Below are 26637 nucleotides of genomic sequence, written 5' to 3' on the forward strand. Positions count from 1 at the left end.
ATGAGTTGACTTTTTCTTCTGGGTTGAGCTTATGCAGAGACTAGATGCCAGTAGTAACCAGGCAAACTTCTGTTCATTGAATTGAATTGGAGGGACTGAAGATAGGCTCTTGTAAAACCAAATCCTAAGTGAGGCAGGATTTCCCGTGTCACTGAGAATTCGAAGACAGATCGGCCAGCTTGTTGTGCAGTTATCACAAACAGGAAGCCGTAACAAAAGATGTCCTATGACTCGTAAAATTTAAAAAGATGGGATTTCAGACTACACCATGGTGACTAGCAATACCCATAGCTTTTGAAAAAAAGAGAGAGAAAGGTAAAGAAAAAGGAAAAAATTACATGTAAATTTGGTATGTAAACTCCTACCAATAGATTACCTACACTATCTGGAAAGATACTTTTTCTTATTTTATATATATACATACATATATATTTTTTGGCTGCACTGGGTGTTAGTTGAGGCACGTGGGATCTTCATTGCCACGTGCGGGATCTTTGTAGCAGCACGTGGGTTCTTAGTTGTGACATGCATGCAGGATCTAGTTCCCTAACCAGGGATCGAACCCTGACCCCCTGCACTGGGAGTGCAGAGTCTTAACCACTAGACCACCAGGGAAGTCCCTATATTATTTTAAATAAGCAATTGGTAATTTAGATTACAACATAATGATTACCTTTATTTTTAGCTATTATTACTGACACATTCCAGCTGGAATGATAGCTTTTATTAAATAACTCCCATACACTCTTGACTGTTTAGTCTCTACCTCTTTAAATAATGTTATGTTTCTATTTTATCCTACTTGAGGGTTATGTTTAGTTTCTGGTTGTCTTTGTTAGAGTTATTACTCAGCTAAGTGCTGTACGCAGTCAAATATTAGATACTTTCTTAATCTAACGCTTCTATATCCTCTGATCCCTGAATAACCATAAATAGCTCTTTATACCTTCCAACATAAAGGGTAGTGATGTACTATATATGCTTGGGTTTTCACTAGCAGAGCGTGAAGAGCTGTAAAGGAAGTCTCTAAGACTGATTTTAGCCATGCTTTTCAACCTTTTTTCTGCCCTAACCCGCGTCTAGGATGTGATTCCCTCTCATATGTAACAGAGGTTCACTACCGTGGATATTCTTAACTGAGATTAAGATGAGAGGACATATGGTTTAAAAGAGTCCACCCCATTTCAACCCCCAGTTTCTGATATAGAGGACCTTCCTCCGCATGGAGAATCATTACTTCCAAGACCACACCATGCATTGTTCTTCTTCTTTTTATTAATTACTGATTTTCAGTTTGGCTGTTTGAATATCTAAGAACTAAAAGTCCAGAAAATGGTCAGTATGTTCATATTCCAAACAAGTCCCTGAAGGCTAAGGGTGCAACCCCAGATCCCACCTCTGTTTTGTAGATAGTGGCAGTGATGTGAAACTGTGGCTCACTTTCTACAAAAGCATACTTTCAACTGTTTCAAAAGTCTCTGCCAGGTAGGGACTTCTCTAGTGTAAAATCTAAGATTCCTCCTTGTTGTCAGAGTTTACTCATTCTGCACCAGGGGCAGTTTGGTTTACTCACAAAACTGAAGGCTACTTGTATACCTTTCCAGTGAAAGGTGTACAGGTTCTCTTTTTCTACTTGTGGAAACTTGTGAAATAATCTTTTAACAGAACATACAGTGAATTTCAAGTAGAAATTTTTTTTTAAAAAGAGAATTTTTTTAAAAGATACTATCCACATGGTGACTTTTGCGGATTATAATTCAACTACTTTTGTAAGTACACCTTTAAATTTATCAAAGAAAGATTTCTTGTTCATTGCTGCATCAACTTAAACTGTGAAACTTGTTGAAAGAAAGCTAACAGGCTGGTAAACAGAAGGCATTAAAGGAGTGACAGACATCAGAAGGAATATTTAGGGTTAAACGAAACAGTACCACCTAAGGTAAGATGGAAAATATCAATGGAGAGTAGAGCTGAATGAGATATCATGTGAGCCAGGGATTTGAATAGCAGATTCATTAACTCATCTTTCTTGTCACTGGTTTGTTATTAGGAAGTTTTGTGGGATCGTTGATGATAGACACTTAACACTTGCATTGGTTTAGTGATTATTTATTGGGCGTATACTAAGTGCTAGGCTGTCTTATGAGCTGGGAATGTTGAATGAAACCATGTGTGAGGTGAACGTGATAACCACTACACTACGGAAATAAGGCCAGTGAATGAATCCATGTGTTTGTTGGTTTGTAAAAATATTATTGTTAATCACTTGAAACATGCAAGTCTAAAGTTGGTCAAAAAATTTCGGGGGGGGCTTCTTTGAGGACCTGTTGATTTCAGTGTTAAAAAATAGACATGAATGATTTTTCCCTTTTAGTTTGTATTTCTTTGTCTTTTTAGCTATTTATCCTTCTCCTTTGCCTTCTTTAGTGCCCCCTGACACCCCCAAAATGAAACAAAACAGAAAAACAAACCAAAAAAACTACAAAGAATGGTTTTTCTGGTAAAATAGTCAGTAATTGATAAACATTTAGGTTGACTCTTCTCTCTGACTTGGGTTCTTTAAAAAATGCTTGGCTGCTTAAAAATTAAACTTTTTATTATAGAGCTCTTAAGATAGTGTTGTTGATTTCTGGAGTTAATTTGAGAAGCGAGTAATATAAAAGAACTTATTATGCACCCTGGGTTGGTATTAATGTGGTGTAACCTGTTCCGCTTTGATTTAAGTGAATGTTATTGATTTCATCAGAAGCTGTTTCTCTTCTTAAATGAATTTATGCAGATACTTAACGAGTTCCAAATAAATCCTCTGTTTATGCACAAACTCCTGGATTTTCTTAGGTTGCACACACAGAAACGTGGTTGAAAGGTTATCTGGCTCAGAAAATGTAGTAAGTAAGGCATTTTGTAGGATAAGCTTTCCAATATTCAACTTAAAGCAGATTTTAAAAGTAATTTATCATTTTATATTTGGCTCTCCCTTTAAGTTTCTTCAACAAAGCTTAGCTACAATTGGAAGCGTGTAGTTGGTGTGCGTATGTGCGTGTGTGTGTGTGTGTGTGTGTGTGTGTGTGTGTGTGTGTTCTAAATAGACAGTTTTTTCCTGGATGTTTGAGTAGCTAATGTAATATAGTTAGCAACATTTTATAATTTTAACAAGTATTTTTTCATATGACTTCCCTTGATTTTCCTTAGTTGTACTTAGGTTGATCTTATTCACTTGTTGCATACAAACAAAGGGAAAAGACTGAGACTAGTATAGGGAAGCTGGAACAAATATTTCTTTAAGAGATGAACAGAGGAGTAGGGAAATGCCATGAAACCAAAGTCTAACAATAAGTGCTACTTAGTTCAGAGAATCAGCTCACCTTTGAAGAAACAAAATTGAAGGTGTAATCCTACCATTATAAGTAGGCAGAGTATATCATCTATACTTAAATTACAGTACATTGGGGCTTCCCTGGCAGTGCAGTGGTTAAGAATCTGCCTGCCAACGCAGGGACATGGGTTCTAGCCCTGGTCCTGGAAGATCCCACATGCCGTGGAGCAACTTAAGCCCCTGCGCCACAACTACTGAGCCTGCACTCTAGAGCCCGTGAGCCACAACTACTGAAGCCCACGTGCCTAGAGCCCGTGCTCTGCAGCAAGAGAAACCATGGCAATGAGAAGTCTGCGCACTACAACGAAGAGTAGCCCCCGCTCACTGCAACTAGAGAAAGCCCATGAGCAGCAACGAAGACCCAATGCAGCCAAAAATAAATAAATAAAATAAAATAAAATAAATTACAGTACATCTTTAGTGTCTTTGTTAACATATATGTGTATGTAAGATGCAGACATATGTTGTTTATCGCACAGCAGATAAATTAATATAGGGGTGCAGTTATGTGAATGCAAAATTAGACAACTTAAGATGGATGAACGGATCTTTTTTTTTAAAATCCCCAACCTAGTAGGTCTTCTTTAGTGGCTGTCGGAAGTATTGATGGCCTGTGTGCTGTGACTCACTGAGCAGTTAAACTGGATAGGCTAAAATGTGTGCAAAAATCAGATTCCTTTTATACTACATAATTCTGGAATTGGAGCATTGGTCACTTGGCCTAGTTCATCCACCAGCTGAGGTCCCTCTGAAGGTCGTGGCAGCTTCCGCCTCTATTTCCTATGCTTCCGCTTGTGCTGCTGCCTCTTCTGCTGCCCCTCCTCCAACCCACACTCTCCCCTCCCCTTTCCTCTCTTTCCTATCGCCTCCCTTCCTCCCTTCCTCCTTCCTTTCTTTTTAAATAACTTTGCTGAGATATAATCTGCATTCCATACAATTCACCCATTTAGAGCATGCAATTCAAGTGGTTTTAGTGTATTCAGAGAACTGTGCAACTAATCACAGAGCTGCCACAATCTAATTTTAGATCGTCTTATTAGCAATCAATCCCCATTACCCCTTTCTTTCCCCCCAGCGCTAAACAACCTTTAATCTACTTTCTGTCTCTGTAAATTTACCTGTCCTGATTCCTATAATGAAATCATATAGCATGTGATCTTTCGTGACTGGCTTCCTTCACTTAGCATAATGTTTCCAAAGTTCATTCATGTGGAACACATATCTGCACTTCATACCTTTTTATGATTGAATAATATTCCATCGTGTAGGTGTGCTGTATTTTGTTTATATGCTCATGGATATTTGAGTTGCTTCCATTTTTGCTGTTACAACTAATGTATTCACATTCGTCTGAAAGTTTTGTGTGATCATTTGTTTTCACTTCTCTTGGTCATATACCTGGGAGTGGAATTGCTGGGCCATACAGTAACTCTGCATTTTGCTTTTTGAGAAACTGCCAAACCGTTTTCCAAAGGGGCTGCACCGTTTTACCTTCCCACGAACAGTGTGTGAGCATTCTGATTTCTCCACATCCTCACCATCCCTATGAGTTTTCATATTAGCTTAAGTGTTTACCGCTGGCTTCCACCTCCCCGAGTCTCCTATCACTTGTGAATGTGACATGTAGCAGAGCTACCCAGTGCTCTGATGCTCTGGTGCAGTATCTGGTGTTATTCATGTAGCCTCCAGCTGTAAGCATTGTTGTCTGTTTCCCCCCATATGCTGTTCAAATATTATTTTCAATTTGTACTATAATGTGTAAAAAGTCAGGAAGCAAGGTAAACAGACCCAGAACCAACTCCTTTTTTTGAAACTTTTTAGGCAACTAGGACTAGTTAAAATCTCTAAGATACCTCTTGATGATACCAAATGTGGCAAATTCCAAGTATATACACAGACCAGAGACACTCAGAAAACCCTGCTTGTCAGAACCAAAAGGTTTGCAAAGGTGCCAGGGTTCCTCTGGTGTGCGCTGATATCAACAAATGCAGGCATGCCCTCTGCGGAGCATGCGTCATTGCTATCTCTGTAATTATGGCTGGCTCAGTCCTCTGAGAATTAGATCCTCAAGACTGAATCAGAATTAAATCTTGTCTTGGAAAGTGCTTGGTGGTCAGGTTGCTTTCACTCCTTCACTACTGAAAAGAACGCTAGTTATGATTGAAAGGCTTCATCGGAGTTGAGGTTATTATACGTGAGAAGCATTTTATCTCTGTTTGCTTTTATCCCCCTGCAAGAATCCTAACTCAGTGCAGTTCCTAAACGGAACAGTGCTTTGGGGACCTATGAAAAAGGCAGTCTGCAGGAATTGTTAATTATTTCTAAAAATAACTCCGGGAGACAGGCTAATGGTAATGACTGGGTTCTGGCACTTTATGGTTATAGCAACCACATTTATATATTTTGATTTCCTCCCCTAATGCTTAATTATCTCCATGTGGGCATTATCATGGTGTGTCATTGAAAGTATTAAAAATTTAATTAATTGCTTGACAGTTATAGCTTGTGGAAACTACAATAGTGGTAATCTTTTTACATTTTTAATTTTTGGTTCAAATAAACCTGACTAATCACAGAGTAACCACAAAATCTTCAAATGGCAAATTAGACACTATAAAGTATAGCTACCAACTGCAGATTTTAGTGTTTTTATATTCCATAGCAACAAACTGCTAAGTCTAAAAAAAAAAGTCAGCTACAGCATTCTGTGTCTTCCTGATCTCTACTATGTATATTCTACTAGAAGATTTTAAGCTTTGTCATAGAAATATGGCTGAAATCACAAATTTTTAAAACATGTATTCAGACAAGGCAACTATTTAATTATAAACTACAGAAGTTCAATATATTGAATGTGTGTTTGCATTTTATTGTCAGATGGTATAAAATTTTATTAGTTTTCTATAGTAATCATTGCTTAGGCTGGTTTATGGTGATTTTCTTACTATATTACCATTAGTTCTTTACATGGATCTGGGAGTGTATCTAATAAGATGATTAGAGTTTACCATTTAGTTAATCCGAAAATGAATAGATTTTTAAAATTAATTTTAATGGTCTTTTGGCATTGTAGAGCAATGAGTCTAAATTTTTTAAAGGAAAAGATTTTACATAATATTTTAGTATCGCCTTCTCTATCATTTCAGGTAAGACCAGAAATCCAAATTCCTGATGACCTAGATGAAGATGAGGAGGGTGATGAAAAGGACGTGGATCTTTCCATTCCTGGTTCTTGCTATCTCAAACTGTTGTCACTCACTGCTCCTTCCGTTTTACCAGGTGACTCCTATTTTGTGTCAGGGAAGCTAGCATTTTTTTAGTGATTTTAACTGATTAATTGTGCTCTTTTGTGATGAACACATATTATAGCTTACTTTAATCTTAAATACTTATTTTCTATGTGTCTTATAGGGACTGCTTGAGGTAGTATGGTGTTCAAAAACACACTGAAAAATGTTAGACTCAAGTAAAAATAAACTGGAGAACTAGTTTAAACAACCATTTTCACTGAAAAATTTAAATTCATCTCAAAAGTTAAATTTATTCTACAAGACAAATTTTCAGTGAGACTTTAAGTCACTGATTCAAATTGTTCTTTAGCTTATTTATATAAGATAACTGAAAAGATCATTAGAATCTTCAGAAATTTCCTGGGTAGTTTCATCATTAGAAATATATTCTTCCTAAAGAAATGGTGGTACCAGTATTTGAGAGCTATACATTAATGCTTTTAAAAAATAGATTAACTTTTATGGTCGTTCAATTTTTTTTTCCAGCTTTGATATAAAGTGTACAGGACCTTGACATTTTAAAAAATTATTCTAATTATACCTAGTTGTTCTAATTCAGTAGTAGCCAACATTTTCCCAAGCATGCATCTATTACCTTATTCTGTCCCAAATCTACCCTGAATGTTCATGGATGTAAAAATTTAATTTCTCAAAATTAAGTTCGATAAACACAAGAAATGTCATCTTTATCTTCTCAGTCATAATCTCAGTAGCCTGTAATGTTAGAAGTTTTTATCCCTGGTTTCATCCCACATGGAGATTCCTGAGGAATTCAGCCAAGTATATAGTAGTACTTCTTGCTAGACAAAGCTCCTGTCCCAAATTCCTGCCTCCTTTCATTAGAGAAAACTGAACGGTACAACTTAGACAGAGTCCACCTTTTCTTTTCTCCTGATGTCCAGAACAAGCCTTAAGGACTTGTTCCCTTTTTCTTTCTCCTGATCGTCCCCACTTCCTACCTGAAGGCTCTTCAGAGTCTAGGACCTCCCCTGCGGTTAATAGTAAGCCCAAGGAAGAAAAAAGCCATCAGTTATCCAAAGTTCCTCCTGTATCCCAGAATAACCTTAGAGTTCAAAGTCCTCTTGGGGTTTTACATTCGTGGTATTTTACTTTCATTTAAACTACTCTCAGGGCTGGAATTATTTGATAATCCTTAATTCTCTGAAGAGCTTGACAAGTAGACAAATTTTCATTCCTGGGTTAGTCTTCGTGTAGATGTGTACTTATCTCTTGACGTGTATCAGCTTTTACCAGAATAGGGTGTCTTCTGAGAAAGCATGAAATTCTTTCCTCACAAGTGCATGATTCTTAGGTCCATTCTGAAAAGTCTATACTCCTCCCAAGCTTGAAGCAGTCGTACATGTGCATGTACATACAGGAATTGAAATGTATGACCTGCAGTTGGATATTACTCACACTTTTCATTTAGATGATGTGTTGATCAGGGTCTTCGCAGGAAATTCAGAGAGAGTAATTGAGAGTTTAATAAAGGGACTGCTTAAAGGTGTGTTGTCAAGGTTAAAGGAAATTCACAAGCAATGGTGAGTCATCTAAGAATGGTTAATGTCCCTCAGCCTGAAGAGGTAAGGGAAGGGAGCAGTTAGGAGAATAAGAGAGAGCTTCTGTGTCATAAGAAGCTCCTAAGGGGAGCAAGGCCCTTCAAAAGAGGGATGCAGACCACCTGGGGCAGTCCTGCAGGAGGGTGTCTGGGGATTACATGCTCTCACCTCTGTTTGCACCCTGTGATCTCCTGCCGGTGTCTCCCATTGGATGAAGCCAACTAAAAGCCAGAGGACAAGGGAGTCTGATGATGCAGTTGTGAAAGGTTATTCTTCCGGGGCACAGAGTAGGGTTGAGAGTGTGGATCTGGAGGGGTAAATAGAAAACATACTACACAGGTGTTCTCTGGGCTTTGAATGGAGAAGCTTTGTTGCACCTAGGAAAGTTCTATATAGGAATGACAGAACTGGGTACATAATACAGGTTCCAGTGAGTACTCTGCCTTTAATTTAATCGTGGTCATTTAAAGGAGACTTTTAGACCTATTCAGAATGAAATTCTAGTTTAGGTAGACAGACTCTTGCTTTTTGTTCCTATAATAAGAGGCACCTGTGGTGGTTTCCTTTTTTGTTTTCCATATGATTTGTTTAGCTTTAATTTTTGTTGTTTTTGTTTCTGCATTGGGCAACCTCTAGTGGTCCTTAGGAAAATAACACTTGAATATAAACCTATAGTGCTAACCAGGTATTTTGTTTGGATACCCTATTGTCTTCTGATCCCACATTACTGCATTACCTTATAATAAGTGAAGATGTCAAGCAATAAAGAGCTTGGGCTTAATTAGAAGGAACACAAACAAAGAAATAATGAATTAATTTTTTAAAATACGTGTACTGATATTACCGCAGAATGGTGGATAGTCATAAAGGGCCTCTCTGAAAATATCTAAATGACAGGAAGGCGCCAGTCACGTGGGCATTGGGGATTAGTGTGTTCCAGGTGGAAGAAATGGCAAGTGCAGTGGCCTTGACTTAGATATGAACTTTGTGTTATTGAGGAGTGGAAAAAAAGGCCTTGTGGAAGTGTGTCTTTAACACAGCTAGGAAGGAAGGTGGGTGGTAGAGATGAGGTCACGGGGAGAGTCAGGGGCTAGGTCATAGAAGGCCTTGATCATTGTCAGACGTCTTGACGTTATTCTATGTACAGTGAAAAAGCATTGAAAGATGTTAGGGAAGGAAATGTCATAAAACTCTAGCTTCTTTCTGGGTAGAGGATGGTTTAGAGGAGTGGTCATGAGGAGAAGAAACCAAGAACTAGTTTTTAAATTTATCCAGATGAGGAAGAGAGAAGATAATGACTGGGCAAGTAGCAGTGAAAATGGAGAGAAACTGATGGATTTGAGATATATTTTTAAAGGTAGATCTGAAACGACTTGCTGCATATAAGGAGTGTGAGAAAGAGAGGAGTTAAGAATGACTAAGTTTTTAAGCTTGAGTTACTGGGTGCCATATTCTAGTTTGGGGAAGACTACAAAAGGGCTGGGAATCAAGAATTGTTTTTACTTTGTGAAATTTGACATGAAATATAGCTAAGTTGTTGTTGGTGGTGTGTGTGTGTATGAGTTAAGAATGAATGTTTCTCTTCTAGCATACTATATTCACTCTACTTTTGGTCTCCTTTTATTTCTTTCAGCTTTGGAGGAATTTTTTACATCACTTGTGAAGCAAGAAATGGTGAATATGCCCCGTGGGGTGTATCACTCTGCATTAAAAGGAGGTGCCCGCTTAGATCAAGGAAAGACTGTAGCAGGAATCCCCAATTTTATGTTGAAAATGTATGAAACAAACAAGCAGCCGGGTTTGAAACCTGGCCTTGCGGGTAAGCACAATACATAGTATCACGGTACAGGATTTTAATGTGATGATTTAAGTTTCTCTTCCAAGTAGGGTGTAATAGGGCATGGAAAGGCATTGCTGCTGCTGCTAACGTCTAGACACAGCTGGATAAATTACAAAAATGAATCACATTTTAAAGCCATCAGAGAACTGTAGAAACAAAGACATAGATAAAACAAAGAATAGACTGAAGTTATGGAATGGAGAGAACATTTTAGATTGTTCCCTATGGACCTGTCCCACGCCCCAGCCCCTACCCCATGGGAGATATTCACTGATTCTGGTTGTGGGCTGGGATTGTGTATTGGCCCAGGAAGAGGCCTGTTGGAGGATAGAGAAACCAGTAAAGCTTTTAGTGGTTTCATGGGACTAGGCTGACGTGATGATTAATTTTATGTGTCATCTTCATTGGGCTAAGTGATGCTCAGATAACTGGTAAGTATTATTTCTGAGTGTGTTTCCAGAAGAGGTTAGCGTTTGGATCAGTAGACTGAGTAAAGAAGATCACCCTGAGCAGTGTGGGTGGGCAACATCCAATCCATTGAAGACCTGAATAGAACAAAAAGGTAGAGGAAGGGTGAATTTGCTCTCTTTGCTTGAGCTGGGAGATCCATCTTCTCCTGCCTTTGGACATTGGTGCTCCTGGTTCTTGGGTTTTCTGACTCAGACTGAATTGCACCAGAGGCTTTCCTGGTTCTCTAGTTTGCAGACAGCAGATCATGGGACTTCTCAGCCTCAAAAATCTTGGGAGTCAATTCCCATAATAAATCTCCTCTTGCTTATCTACATATCTGTACCTATATATATCCTGTTGGTTATGTTTCTCTGAAGATTCTAATACAGGTGACAAACTGGTGATCTTCCTCATAAGCAATTTGGTGACTTTTGAGTTTGCACTGAAAGTTAAAGAACTAGGCTGATGCTTCTGAGAGGCAGTGAAATCTCCAGTCTTGTGTTGCTTAGGAAACAAAAACTGGCTAGGAGAATGGGCCTGAAAACAAAGCACACAAGTAGTGAACTGATACTGAGATCTACAGCTCTTTTCACCTGGATGCACTTACTACTGTTGGCCTCAGATAGAGGCTGAAATTCAGGCTTGACCTTAACAAGAGGCTGGTGCAGGAGGCAGAGAAGCCAACAGAGATCATGACATTTATGTGGTAACCTGAGTGACAAGACTGGGGACTTGAGACCCTGCAGACACACAGCCTGTTTCTCCCTTAAGGTATTTGTCAAATTTTGCAGCTTTGTGGGAAGTTAAAAGCTAAGCTGAAAACTTCCCAGGACAGATACAAATCTCTGAATCTCCCATAATCTTTCTGTATTGAAGAGTCAAAGACCGATTAGACTGTCAGTTGAAAATCTTGAGGAGGCATGCCTTAGGAACAGGGTTGAAACAGAGGTAGACTGAGATTTACCAAACCTATAGTCAAGCCTAACTCAGTTAAATCCCTCATTCACCTGGGATGATCTGTTCTTCACTCTGTCTGCCTAACAGAGGAGAAAATCCTCTGATTAAAAAAATAATAATATCATTTACACTTTCTGTGGTTCTTTCATATACTGTCCAGTGAAAAAGTGCTAGACATATGAAAAAGGAAGAAGCTGGAAATGAAGGGAATATTTCATGGAGATAAAGAAGTCAGTCCATTAGAAAAGTACCACAATTCTAATCAATGTGCCAAAATAACAGAGTTTCAAACTATATGACAAAAATTAGCAGAACTGGGCTTCCCTGGTGGCGCAGTGGTTGAGAGTCCGCCTGCTGATGCAGGGGACACGGGTTTGTGCCCCGGTCCGGGAAGATCCCACTGAGCCTGCGCGTCCAGAGCCTGTGCTCCACAATGGGAGAGGCCACGACAGTGAGAGGCCCATGAACCGCACCCCACCCCCCAAAAAAAATTAGCAGAACTAACTAAATAGACAAATCCACAATAGCGGAAAACTCTTAAACAGCTTTTTCAATGGTATGATGAACAAGCAGACAAAAAAATCAGGTTCACAAAATATATGAATAATACTATGAACAAACTTTACTTTAAAGTGACATGTGGAACATTGTATCTTATAGTGATAGAATTTGTATGCTCTTTAACTGTACATTGGAAACTTATCAAAATGGTCATATAGCAGACCATACATTTCAACAAATTTCAAAATATTGAAGTCATTGAGTCTGTCCTCTGATAACAATGGGATTAAGCTAAACTAAATAACAAAAAGATAACTGGAATTTCTCCACTCGCCTGGAAATTGAACAGTACACTTATAAATCATCCATGGATCAAAGAAAAAAATCAAAATGGAAATCAGAAAATATTTTGAACTGAATGATAATGAAAATATGCCAAATTACAACTTGTGGGATGCAGCTAAAATCGTGTTAATAGGTGATAAAAGCTCTCCAGAAAGTGGGCATAGAGGGAACCTACCTGAACATAATAAAGGACATATACAGCAAACCCACAGCAAACATCATTCTCAATGGTGAAAAACTGAAAACATTTCCTCTAAGATTAGGAACACAACAAGGATGTCCACTCTTGTCACTATTGTTCAACATAGTTTTGGAAGTCCTAGCCACGGCAATCAGAGAAGAAAAAGAAATAACAGGAATACAAATTGGAAAAGAAGTAGTAAAACTGTCACTGTTTGCAGATGACATGTACTGTACATAGATAATCCTAAGGATGCCACCAGAAAACTACTAGAACTAATCAATGAATTCAGTAAAGTTGCAGGATACAAAATTAATGAACAGAAATCTCTAGCATTCCTACACACTAACAGCGAAAGATTAGAAAGAGAAATTAAGGAAACAATCCCATTGACCATTACAACAAAAAGAATAAAATATGTAGGAATAAACCTACTGAAGGAGGTAAAAAACCTGTACTCAGAAAACTATAAGACACAGCTGAAAGAAATCAAAGATGACACAAACAAATGGAGAAATATACCATGTTCTTGGATTGGAAGAATCAATATTGTGAAAATGACTCTACTACCCAAAGCAATCTACAGATTCAACGCAATCCCCATCAAATTACTAATGGCATTTTTTTACAGAACTAGAACAAAAAAATCTTAAAATTTGTATGGAGACACAAAAGACCCCGAAAAGCCAAAGCAATCTTGAGGGGAAAAAATGGAACTGGAGGGGGCTTCCCTGGTGGTGCAGTGGTTGAGAGTCTGCTTGCCGATGCAGGGGACACGGGTTCGTGCCCCGGTCCAGGAAGATCCCACATGCTGCGGAGCAGCTAGGCCCGTGAGCCATGGCCGCTGAGCCTGCGCGTCCAGAGCCTGTGCTCCGCAATGGGAGAGGCCACAACAGTGAGAGCCCCGCGTACTGCAAAAAAAAAAAAAAAAAAAAAAAACACCAAAAAAACCCCCTTAAAAATAGAATTACCGTATGACCTAGCAATCCCACTACTGGGCATACACCCAGAGAAAACCATAATTCAAAAAGATACATACACCCCAATGTTCATTGCAGCACTGTTTACAATAGCCAGGTCATGGAAGCAACCTAAATGTCCATCGACAGACGAATGGATAAAGAAGATGTGGTACGTATATACAATGGAATATTACTCAGCCATAAAAAGGAATGAAATTGGGTCATTTGTATAGACATGGATGGACCTAGAGACTGTCATACAGAGTGAAGTAAGAAAGAGAAAAACAAATATCGTATATTAACGCATATATGTGGAATCTAGAAAAATGGCACAGATGAACCAGTTTGCAAGGCAGAAATAGAGACAGAAGTAGAGAACAAACATATGGACACCAAGGAGGGAAAGTGAGAGTCGGGGGTGGTGGTAGTGGGAAAAAAAAATCTTTTGAAGTCTTATAATTTCCATTTCATTAAAAATTATCTGCTTTACCTGTAAAAAAAAAACAACAACAACAGTGTTAGTAGGAAATTTGTACCCTTAATGCATATACTGAAAAAAGAAGAAAGGAAAACAATTATACTTTAAAAAGCTTCTATTTCAAGAAACTTGGAGAAGAACAGCAAATTAAACTTAAAGAAATGATAAAGGAAGGAATAATAAAGGTAGGATTAAAAATCAGTGCAATAGGAAACACAGGAAATAAAGAAAATAAGCAAAGCCAAAGGTGATTCTTTGAAAAGTTTAATGAGGACTTCTCTGGTGTTGAAGTGGTTAAGAATCTGCCTGTCAGTGCAGGGGACACAGGTTCCATCCCTGGTCTGGGAAGACCCCACACGCCACGGAGCAACTAAGCCCGTGCACCACAACTACTGAGCCTGCGCTCTAGAGCCTGCGAGCCATGACTGCTGAGCCTGTGTGCCACAAGTACTGAAGCCCACGGGCCCTAGAGCCCACGTGCCACAACTACTGAGCCCGCGTGCTGCAAGTACTGAAGGCTTTGCTCCTAGAGTCCTTGCTCCACAATAAGAGAAGCCACTGAAATGAGAAGCCCGTGCACCACGACGAAGAGTAGCCCCCACTCACCACAACAAGAGAAAGCCCACGCACAGCAACAAAGACCCAACGCAGCCAAAAATAAATAAAAATTAAAAATTAATAAATAAAAAACGCTGCTAGTTTTAAAAAAAAGTTTAAGAAAATTGATAAAGCTGTTGTAAGGCTGGACAAAAAAATAGAGAAATATAGATCACCTGTATCAGGAACAACAAAGGAGACATCACTTCAGGCCCTACAGCATTCAAAACATTAAAGAATATTTTGAAGAACTTTTAGCCAATGAATTTCACAGTTTAGATGAGATGTAGAAATTTGTCAAAATATAAAACTTTGCAAAACTGACAGAAGGAGAAATAGACTATATGAATAGTTTGATATGTATTAAAGAAATTGAATCTGTAGCAACCTTCCCACAAAGAAAACCTAGGTGCAGATGGCTTCCTTGGTGAAGTCCTCAAAAAACTTAAGGGAGAAATAACAGTGGTCTTTATAAACTTCAACTGAGAAAAAAAAAAAAGAAGAGAACACTCTTGATTGAGATCAGCATAATCTTGACACCAAATAGAAGAGAATAGTAAAGGCCAGTCTCTTCCATGAACATAGTTGCAAAAATCCCCCCAAAGTATGTTAGAAAAGGGAGGAAAAAAGGGAGAGTGAATGTATGTGAGTGCAGGTATGAAGGAAAACTAGTCCACTTATGGGTAGAAACTAAAGGAACCCATATTATTCAGGAGTTCACAAAGACTGACATGCACAAGCATTTCTCTTTCATTGAAATTTGTTTTTAAAGAAAAGCTTAATAGAATTTCTAGAAGTAACAGTTCACAAAATTTAAAATAAGACATGATTTGAAATTTTCTCATTTATTTACAAATGAATAAGGCTTGTCAGTAAGTGATCGTTTCAATATGGTAACTTCTTATAGCTCTATTTTTTATTCACAGTTAAAAATCATAATTTGTTTAGCATATTCTTTTAATTTCTAAATCTCTCTATACAGATTGATTGAATATGGATTACTGAGGCCCTAATTAATGAGTTTTGCCATAAGCAATGTTTTTTTTTTTTTTAAGGTGGTATGCTATTTTGTTATGATATTTCAATGTATCAGAGTAAAGATGGCAAACCATTGAATAGACTGATGGCCAATAGAGGGAGAAGTTTCAAGCAGACTTCACTCGCTCTAGTGCATGAGGTAGGTGCCTTCCCATGCTCTGTAACAGGTTCTTCTTGCTTATATATGTTTTGCGGTTTCCCTCCTTCACTTTATGCCCATGAGATTTAGTGTGTGTTTGGGAATTATTTTTCTCTTTATCATAATTAATTTAAGTGGCTTTTAGAGACAACCAGAATAGTGGAGCCAACTGAATACTAAAATATTTTGAGATATTTCTCAAAGAAACTGGCATGCTTCCCCACTGTTCAGCCTATTAAGGAGTAGTATCTTGGAATTTGGTTTATTTCATCAGTATTTAACTTCCGTATTTCAGAATAAATACCAATTTATTATTTAAAGAAGTAATTTTGCCTCTTTCTTAATTGTGATCCTTTGAAAGTATGTACAGCACCAGTGTTTATATTTTGGGAATTAACAGTAAATAATAGAGTTTAGGGGAAAAAAAAACAAACAACCTATGGTTTTAGTGTTTATTTAATTTTTCTTTTAGACTACCCTTTTAAAATAAAGTTATGTTATTTTTTGCTTGAAATCTGATCGTTGCAGATGGTAGCAATACGAGAGGGAAGAGGGAAGTTGTAAAGCACTTGGGAAATTTGTTTTTTTGTTGTTTTTTAAAATTTTATGACAGTTACTCATTCAGTTATATATAAATTAAAATGTATGAATGAATAACAAAACAAAATATCACAGCAAAGAGGTTTATTTTACATAATTTAAACATAAGTTATATACAAATTATAAATGAAAATATATAAATTGTAAAAATTTTAAAGGATATGAGGTAAAAATAGTGCTGCTACAGTATGTTTGTATTAAATCTTATTTTGAGACATAATTTATAAATCTTGGCATCACTAATTTGATTTGATTATATTCTGTGTCATACCAATTGCCACCAATTAGCATAGCCAGGTTTTTTGTTTATTTGTTTTTTGGCCGTGCACATGCATGGCATGAGGGATCTTAGTTCCCTGACCAGGGATTGAAGCCGTGCTCGCTACAGTGGAAGTGCAGAGTCTTAACCACTGGACTGCCAGGGAAGTCCCAGCATAGCCAGATTTTATAGACCCACCTCTATCCTAGCCACCCATATTAGTTTTATATATTTAGTTAGAATTGAAATTATGTAAATACTTGGTTCAGAACCTTTTTTGTCTAACACAGTGTCTTTATTTAACTAAGGAGGGAAGAAAGATCTGGGGAGAGCAGTGTTTCTCTGGGAAGAGAGGTTTAATTTCATAAAAGAGGAAAAAGCATAGGTAATTTCTAGATTTGTTCTCCCTAGCATATTATTTGTTGGTATGGAGAAGAGAGAGATTTGGTACCTTTTTGGGTTTTAAAGCTGTGGACTTAACGTGGGTAACCAAATTGTTAAGTATTAATGGAAGCCTAACTTTAAAACTACCATCAGAAAAGAAACAAAAAAAGTGTTAATGTGGAGGTAGCAGAAGACACCTAATAAATTCAGAAAATGGAATCAGAACTTATGAGGTGTACCTTAGATGTGAACAGAGAAAATATTTGGGTTATGATACTTGTTGCTTGTATTTTAGAATGCCTAGAAAATTTCAAGAGATGAGAAAAGATCATAATTTTAGGAGTCAATTGGAAGACACATTAGACAGAATTCTGCCAAATCTATGGTAGGATTTTGTTTGGATTCATTTTCTGCTTACTATAATCCATTTTTTAAAAAAAGAGATAGAGAATGAGCCATGCAGTTTCTCAGACTATCTGACAACAAATAATAAGAGTTTTAAGAGCTAGTTAATAGGTATAACAATTGCAATAATAATAGCTAATAACCAGCTCAGATGCTTCAAAATTTGCCATGCATATATTAATTCATTTAATCTCTATATTCACACTATGAGGTTGGTACTGTTAATGTGCATGACACAGGTAAGTAGAGGAGCCTGGAAATTGAACCCAGGAAGTATGATTACCCAGTTCTTGAACTACCTTGTACCATCCCAGGGTAATCAGAGAACAATTTTAAAATACCTTTGGTTTTTTCCAGGATGACTCTAGTATTTCCTAACTCTCCTCCTTTCTTCTAGTGTTTCTTTTGTAGCAGTTCCTTTGGTATTTTTCCAGCTGAAGTTTCTTCAGACTTTGCTTTGGTTCCCATCACTGCTCTGTTCTGAGTCTTTTTGTTTTTAAAAAGCCTGTCGTCATTATTTCAATCTGTGTATTAATTTACCCATTGATGGACCTTTGGGTTGTTTCTACTTTTTCCAGATTATGACTAAAGCGGCTATAAACATTATCATACAGGTGTATGTGTGGACATCTGTTTTCATTTCTTTTGAGTAAATAACTACCTAAGAATGGGATTGCTAGGTCTTTTGGTGAGTGAATATAAGAAACTACCCGACTGTTTTTCTAGTGACTGTCCCATTTTGAGTGCCCACCGGCAATATAAGGGAGTTCTGGTTGCTCTGCCTTCCTTGCCAGTGCTCAATATGGTCAGCTTTTTAAATTTAGCAGTTCTCATAGTGGTTAGTGGTTTCCCTTTTGTGGTTTTTAATTCGTGTTTTTTTTTAATGACTGCTGATGTTGAACATCTTTTCATGTATTTATTCACCATTCATATTTTTTCTTCCATAGAGTGTTCTGTTCTTTTGCCCATTTTTAATCCAGTTTTTTTGTTTTCAAATGAGAGTTCTTTATATATTCTGGATGTTTTTTAAATTAGAAATGTGTTTTGCACATGTTTTTACCTACTCTGTAACATTTCATTTGTCTTTTGAAGAGAAGATCTTTAGTTTTGAAGAATTTCTCAAGTTTTTTTATGGTTCTTGCTTTTTGTCCTACCCCAAGTCTCAAAGTTTTTCTGCTTTTTTTCCCCCCGTGTTCTCTTTTTTTTTAATTAAAAAAAAATGAGGTATAATTTATGTACCGTAAAATTCACTCATTTAATGTGTGCAAGTCAGTGGTTTTAGTATATGCACAGAGTTGCATAGCCATCACCGCAGTCAATTTTAGAATATTTTCATCATAATGAAAAGAAACTCTGTACCCATTAGCAGTCACTCTCCATTTTCCTCACATCCCAGCCTTCAGCAACCACGAATCCACTTTCTTTCTGTGTAGTTTTGCCAGTTTTAGACATTTTATATAAATGAGATCATGCAATATGTGGGTTTTTTGGTATGGGTTTTTTAACTTAGTATAATGTTTTCAAGATTTATATGTACTATATAGTATGTATCAGTAGTTCATTCCTTTTTATAGCTGAATAATATTCCATTGTATGAATATATCATATATAGTTTATCCATTAATCTCTTGATGGATCGCCTGAGTTTTCTTGTAGAAGAAGCTTTATGGTTTAAGATTTACATTTTAGCCTATGATTATTTGAGTTAATTTTTCATAAGGTATGAGTTATACTTGTTGAGTATACCATCCTTTCTTCACCTAGGCACCTTTGTCAAAAAATCATTTGTCGGGCTTCCCTGGTGGCACAGTGGTTGAGAGTCTGCCTGCCGATGCAGGGGACACGGGTTCGTGCCCAGGTCCAGGAAGATCCCACATGCCGCAGAGCGGCTAGGCCCGTGAGCCATGGCCGCTGAGCCTGTGCGTCCGGAGCCTGTGCTCCGCAATGGGAGAGGCCACAATAGTGAGAGGCCCGCGTACCACAAAAAAAAAAAAAAAAAAAAATCATTTGCCCATATATGTATGGGTCTATTTCTGTACTTAATTTTGTTTCATTGTTCTAAGTGTGTAGACTTTCATCAAAACCACACAGTTTCACTACTGTTGCTTTATAATAAGTCTTGAAATCAAGTAATATGAATCTTCCAATTTTGGTTTAAATTTGGCTGTCTTAAGCCCTTTGCTTTTCCACATAAATTTTATTTATTTATTTATTTATTTATGGCTGTGTTGGGTCTTCATTGCTGCGCACGGGCTTTCCTTAGTTGCGGCGATCGGGGGCTACTCTTCGTTGCGGTGTGTGGGCTTCTCATGGCAGTGGCTTCTCTTGTTACAGAGCATGGGCTCTAGGCACATGGGCTTCAGTAGTTGTGGAGCACAGGCTCAGTAGTTGTGGTGCATGGGGTTAGTTGTTCCATGGCATGTGGGATCTTCCCAGACCAGGGCTCGAACACGTGTCCCCTGCATTGGCAGGCAGATTCTTAACCACTGTGCCACCAGGGAAGCCCTCCACATAAATTTTAAATCAGCTTTAAGAAGCTACAAAAAAAGCCTGCTGTAGTTTTGGTAGAAATGCAAATTGAATTTGTAGATCAATTTGGGAGAGAATTGACATCTTAATAATATTAAGTTTTCAACCTATACACAAGGTATATTTCTCTATTATCTTAGATCATGTTTTATTGTTTTCTTACTACAAATCTTGCACATATTTTGTTAAATTTAATAAGTATTGCATATCCTTAAGTATTTTTATGCTAGTAGGATTAGACTGTTTTTTGGTTTGTCTTAATTTCCAACTGCTCATTGCTAGAATATAAACATGTTATTGATACTTTTTTATGGCCTTACTAAACCCACTTATATTTTCTTGTAGCTTTTTTGTAGATTCTTTTTGTTTTTTATTGTAATGTTGCCTATGAATATAGATTGTCATACTGTTTTTCTCTTGGATCTGTATGCCTTTGATTTCTTTTTCTTGCCTGATTGCACTGTGTAGGACCCTTTGGTGTGGTTGAATAGCAGTGGTGAGAGCAGAAATTCTTATCTTGTTAACAGTCTTGGGGGGAAGCATTCAGTGTCTTAATATTAAATATGATGTTATATTTAGTTTATTTTAGTGTAGAGATTTTGTAGATATCCTGTGTTAGGTTGATGAAGTTTCCTTTTATTCCTAAATTGCTAAGGGTGTTTATTACAAATAGATGTTTAATTTTGTCAAATATTTTTTCCCTACATTTATTGAAATGATTGTATACCTTTTTGGTTTGTTGATATGATGAATTATTTTATTACTATTATTTTTGTGGTATGCAGGCCTCTCACTGTTGTGGCCCCTCCCATTGCGGAGCACAGGCTCCAGACACGCAGGTTCAGTGGCCATGGCTCACGGGCCCAGCCTGCCGCGGCATGTGGGATCTTCCTGGACTGGGGCATGAACCCGTGTCCCCTGCATCGGCAGGCAGACTCTCAACCACTGAGTCACCAGGGAAGCCCCATATGATGAATTATTTTGATTGATTTTCTAATGTGAACCAAATCTGCATTCCTAGGATAAACTCACTTGATTATAATGAAGTATTCTATTTATTTATTGCTGAATTTGATTTGCTAATAATATTTTGTTAAGGATTTTTGCATCTTTGCACCTAGGAAGGGTATGGTTCTATAGTTTCCTTGTAATACCTTTGCCTGATGTGTTATCAGGATAATGCTATCCTAATAAATAATTTTTCCTAAAATGGGCAGTAGAATTTTCTAGTGAAAATTCTGGGCTTGGAGTTTTCTTTAGGAATGTTTGTAACTATGAATTCAGTTTATTTAATACAGTTTATTTAATACGTGAAGGTATTTATCTATCCATCTATCCCTACTAATCCTGAAGTGGGGACATGACAATTAGCGTGTCTCTCTCCTATTTTAAAGTGTAAATTTTATAAAATCAGGGAGTTTGTTTTGGTCATGTGTTGTTCCAGTGCTTAGTATTCCTGGCACAGAGTAGACACTTTGTAAGTGATTTTAATCCTATTGAAACTTGGATGTGTCCTATACTTTATACGTGCATTTAGTGGGATCGTTTCCTTTTTCCAGAAATGTTGCTATTAAATTGATGGTCAATCTAATAATTGTTGAGGTCTTACTAAGAAGTGACGTTATTGTCATTTGAACAAGCTATTATATACTGTTGGTGTTGTTATTCATTTATATGGTTTAGCCTCCCCTCTCTGCCAAAGGTTACATATACCTATAGGATATTCTATGGCCCTAATGCATACAACTATAGATGGGTGAGTGCGTGAATGGATGGATAAAAGAACTTGGTTTTGAATGTCCCAGTGCTCTGCTCTTCATATTTTGAAGTGTATTTTGCTTTATGTAATTGTCAATATTTCTCAATAACTGTGTTAGTTAAATCAAGTATTTTCAGTGTCATGGAGAACTAGCTATTTAATCTGTGATGAATTCTTTTGGAAAGCATTATATCCCCTTCTTCCTAAAAACTGTTTTTGTTTTTCATTGACTTTTCTTAAAGTGAAACTCTCCCACGTTATACTTTCGGAAGGATCACAGATCTAAGTCTGATTTGGGTTTGACCTGACCTACCAGGAGCAGTTCTGTATAATCACTGTCCTGTTTAGATTTCTCTAAAACTGAAGTGCCCGTTCTCTCTTTGCTCCTTTGAACAGGGGACAACCAGGGGTCATTTCAGCTCTACTAGGGCTTCTCCAAGCTCAAGTGACTGTCCTCTTCTGCCCTGATTTTTTTTTTTTTTTTTGCGGTACGCGGGCCTCTCACTGTTGTGGCCTCTCCCGTTGCGGAGCACAGGCTCTGGACGCGCAGGCTCAGCGGCCATGGCTCACGGGCCCAGCCGCTCCGTGGCATGTGGGATCTTCCCGGACGGGGGCACGAACCCGTGTCCCCTGCATCGGCAGGCGGACTCTCAACCACTGCGCCACCAGGGAAGCCCTTCTGCCCTGATTTATAACTACTTCTCATCCTGAGACTAACTTGGCTCCTGTTGATGAGGAAGCTGAAGGTGAATGACAGTTTCTTTCCCTGAAAGTTGCTGACTGTCTTGTCCTCCTTTGGCACTTCTAACTCTGACATGATACTCTCACCTAAATTGGATGATACTTATTTGTCCCTGGATGAGAATGGCAGCCTTGCTTCATTATTTCCTCCATCTTTGGGCACATGCAAATTTTCCTGATCCTGCTGCTACCCAACCATATTTATGCCTCAGCATTAGGTAATGAGCTCTTTTTCATTTTTATGTCAGAGAAGCCTTTATCAGGCTTATTGGCAGCACTACTCTGAATGAAATCTTTTTTCTTCTTTCTTTCTTTTGAAATTGATCATCATTTGTTTTGTTTTGCCTTATAAATTAATTTTTTTCTTCTGCCTTCTTTACATTTTTTCCCTAGATACCCAAAAGTACATGTGATATAACCCATCATTTGCCCTTTTCTTTCAGTTCCTTCTTTATTTAAAAACATATTTCTTATGAAAAACATGGAGTATGTTAGCATTCATGCAATATGAAACAATTAGATGAAAATTTTGAATAATAATTGTGAGAAGTGGTATCTGTGCTTATTACACATTCCCCTTAGAAAACACTGTGAAAAGTATTGTTTGCTGTATTTTAGAAACTCCATAATTACCATGTGATGTGAGTTGTTATGGTAACAGCGTTTTCCCCCTTCCTATTAAATAACAGAGTAAATGGTTGCTTGAGATGTGATTGAATTGTCAGCTTTCAAGCTAATGTTATCCTCATGGGAAGGGGGAGTGGGGGGAGAGGGGAAGAGAGAGATAGACTAAGCTGGAGAGAGAACAAGGGGGGGACGGAGGGAGGATGGAAGGAGAGAGAGAGTTTTAAATGTCCAGAAAGCACCTACAAAGTGATGAGTGTCATTTTACTTTAAAAATGTGTCCTCTATAAGCCCTCCCTTCTTGTCTCCCAGTCACTATTTGTCAGGGGACAGGAATAATAGAAAATTTATACTGTGCAAACAAGATTACTATTGACAGACAACTGAAGCCTATGATTTCTTATTTATAAACAGTGGGACATTGAGTGGCTTTGGGGGTCTCTAACACTAAGTACAAATGGTTTTTCTTCTGGGAATGTGGGAGAAGTGTGTGTATGTCACAGACCAAATGTAGTGGCTCAGTATTGGTGTGTCCGCGTAGCAACTGAAGTTAAATACATTTATTCTTTTGATAATAATATATACATCTGGTTAACATGAATATGACTTACTTTGTGAGATTGCGGTTTTAAAATCAATAACAAACACTTTACCTGTTGATTTTTATGTGCTGCTCTACCTTATCCCATTCTAGTTTTACAGTCAAACAGCCTCACCAAAGCTTGTCTTACTTGATTTAAATTATTTATTGAAGTGCTGTTAAAATGGGTATTTTCTTATAAATGAATAATTGTATTTGTTAAGATCACTCAAGAGGTAGAAAACATTACCAAATTTCTGGGCAATATATTCTGAACATAAATTATCTAATTAGGTAGCCGTGTAGTTCCTTCAAGAAAAACATGCATCAGTGAGGAAACAACATCTCCTTTTTCATTCTGTCTTTTGACATTCCCGCTACATTTATGAATTGTGTTTCTAAGCAGGATATTTCTGTTGACCGAGTATTTCACGTATATGTCATTAGAACTTGTATGATACAAATTAAAAAGTTTCGTTAGGAAATTTCAAAATACAAAGTTTATAATACCCGCTTTAAAATTTCGCCTTGTCAGTCACTGTGTTTTTAATCTGGAATGAAACATTTCCCAGCCAGAACATTTTGGACATGTTCTGTAAAATTTCAAATAACTGTATTCTCAACAACTTGTGTTTGTGTTTAGCCGTGCCTACTAAAAAACGTTTTCTAACATTGTGATTTTACACATCATAACTTTCTGTGATTACTTGTTTATGACAGTGTGGCTTTCACATGACAAGATTTTGCCTTAAAGCTAACACTGTACGTTTAATTGGTTAAACTCAGCAGGTATTTAAGTGAACACTTAAGTGCGAGATACTGTTGTGGGTTTCATGGGAGGGATTCCGGGATGAATAGGATATGATCTCTGCCCTTGGGATTGTATGAGATTAAGGTCCATGAAAGAATAGTCTGAGATGGAATCTGTTGAGTATAACGGGAGAGGCATATAGTATATTTCCAAGCATAGGGATGGGAGAAATTATTTCAGAAAGTAGAGGTGAGAGGAAGACTGGGCATTAAAAGCAGCAGAAGCAGTCAGTGAATGCAAAGGTCTTGTAGAATATAGGACAGGCTTGGGAATTGGTTTATAACCCAAATCAACCAGAATACAGGTTAAATGAAAGAGAGGAGCAGAAAATCAAGTGGGGAAATTGGATGAGGATCTTAACCAGCAGGGCAGCAGAGTTCTCACATAACAACAAATTCTTTCTTTTTTTTTTTCTTTTTTTTGCCGCTATGAGTGGCATGTGGGATCTTAGTTCTCTGACCAGGGATCGAACCTGCTAGGGAGGCTCCTACAATAAAGTATTTCTTAATTTGATTCTAAGATACTTTGGACACAGCACAGAAGAATTTGGACTTTATTCTTTAATGAACCATCAAAGGTTTTTGAAAAGAAGTTCTGAGTTAATGTAATAGTAGCAACACCATTCAGGATGTATTAGAAGGAGGAAAGATTTTAGGCTGTTAAGAGATCAGTTAGGTGGCCTCAGTAATCAAGGCAGGAATTAGGACTCACCCAGTGAGGAAGTAGGGACAAACATAGTAAACATTTTAGAGGTAGAGATGACAGTTGAGTTGGGGGCAAGGGAGAAGTCCAGGATAAATCAGAAATTTCAAACCTGGTGATTGTAATATTGATGGGGTAATATTGATAGGAAAAGGAAAGATAAGAGAAAGAGTGGATTTTGAATGATGATGACAAAGAAGTATACAGAGGGTATTAGATGGTGGGAGGTGAATGTTTGAGAAGTGTATGTTCTAAAAGTAGCCATTTTCAAACTATGTATTTTAAATTTTATTGAGTTATATGCATACAGTAGGTTTCTCGCCTTTTAGTATATAGTTCTATGAATTCTGAGACATGAACACATTTGTCTAATCAGTACCACAGTCACGATGAGAACAGTTCTATCACCCGAAAATCCCCCCATGCTCCTTTGTAGTCAGCTCCTCCCCCGTTCCCCCATCTCCTGACAACCACTGATCTCTTTTATGTCCCTCTAGTTAAAACTGTGTTTTAAAAAGTGCTAGAGACCACCACAAAGTAGACTCAGATGATCAAGAGGGCTGAACGCCAAGCCCTCAGCCTTCACCCTTACTTCATTTACACAAATTTTGCTTCCCTGTTTTATATATTTGCATTTTACTTAATATTTGGGGTGGGCTGGAAAAATTACACAGCTAAATACTCGAAAACTTTTATTCTACAGTGTTACTGCTACCACTCGAGCCACCATTGTCTCTTACCTGGATTTTTGCAGGAGCCTCTGAGTAGATTTCTCTTTTGACCTTTGCCCGCTACAGTCTGTTCTCAACAGAGCAGTCAGCATGATCCTTTTACGATGTAGATTAGATTGTGTCATTTTTCTCAAAACCTTATAATGGCTCCCCCTTTAGTAAGAGTAAAGGCAAGTCCTGAGAAGTGACCTAGGAGGCCCTGCTTTCTCCTGTTAATTCTCCAGCCTTCTCTTTTTACACTCTCCTCTTTGCTTACTCTATCTGTGCTAGTTACCCTGGCCTCCCTTCTGTTCCTAAAACAGGTCAGCCATGTGCTCACTTTAGGGATCTTTGCCTTACCTTGTGGGGTTTTTTTTAATTGAGGTAAAATTCACATAACATCAAACTAACCATTTTAAAGCTTAAAGTGTACAATCTACAATCCAGTGGTATTTAGTACATTCACAGTGTGCAACCTTCCCCTCTGTCTAGTTCTGAAACATTTTCATCACCCTTAGATGAGACCATGTATGCATTAAACATTCCCTCCCACTTCTTCCTCTCCCTGCCTCCTCCCCACCCCTGGAAACCACTAATTTGCTTTCTCTCTCTATGGATTTACCTGTTCTGGACATTTAATATAAATGGAATCATTTAACATGTGACCTTTCGTATCTGGCTTCTTTGACTTTCACATAATGTTTTCAAGGTGCATCCACATTGTAGCATGCGTTAGTACTTCATTCCTTTTTATGGGCAAATAATATTCCATTGTGGATTTATCATATTTTGTTTATCCATTTATTCATTCATGAACATT

At 37.7% G+C, this 26637-nt stretch overlaps 1 protein-coding gene across 11 annotated transcripts in view; it reads left to right on the top strand.

Moving 5' to 3' along the window:
• FOCAD (focadhesin) overlaps positions 1 to 26637 on the top strand; it is a 313993-nt gene that overhangs the window by 199985 nt on the left and 87371 nt on the right. For all 11 annotated transcript variants that reach the window (XR_009519883.1, XM_060014801.1, XM_060014800.1 and 8 more), the window contains 3 exons: positions 6523 to 6655; positions 9859 to 10044; positions 15592 to 15713. Coding sequence is in view for 10 of the 11 variants with exons in the window: in XM_060014801.1 (XP_059870784.1) it covers positions 6523 to 6655; positions 9859 to 10044; positions 15592 to 15713 (441 nt within the window). In the remaining variant the exon portion in view is untranslated. The remainder of the gene's footprint in view (positions 1 to 6522; positions 6656 to 9858; positions 10045 to 15591; positions 15714 to 26637) is intronic.

This window comes from Delphinus delphis, chromosome 6 (genome assembly GCF_949987515.2).
Source record: "Delphinus delphis chromosome 6, mDelDel1.2, whole genome shotgun sequence".
NCBI classification, from domain to species: Eukaryota; Metazoa; Chordata; class Mammalia; order Artiodactyla; family Delphinidae; genus Delphinus; species Delphinus delphis.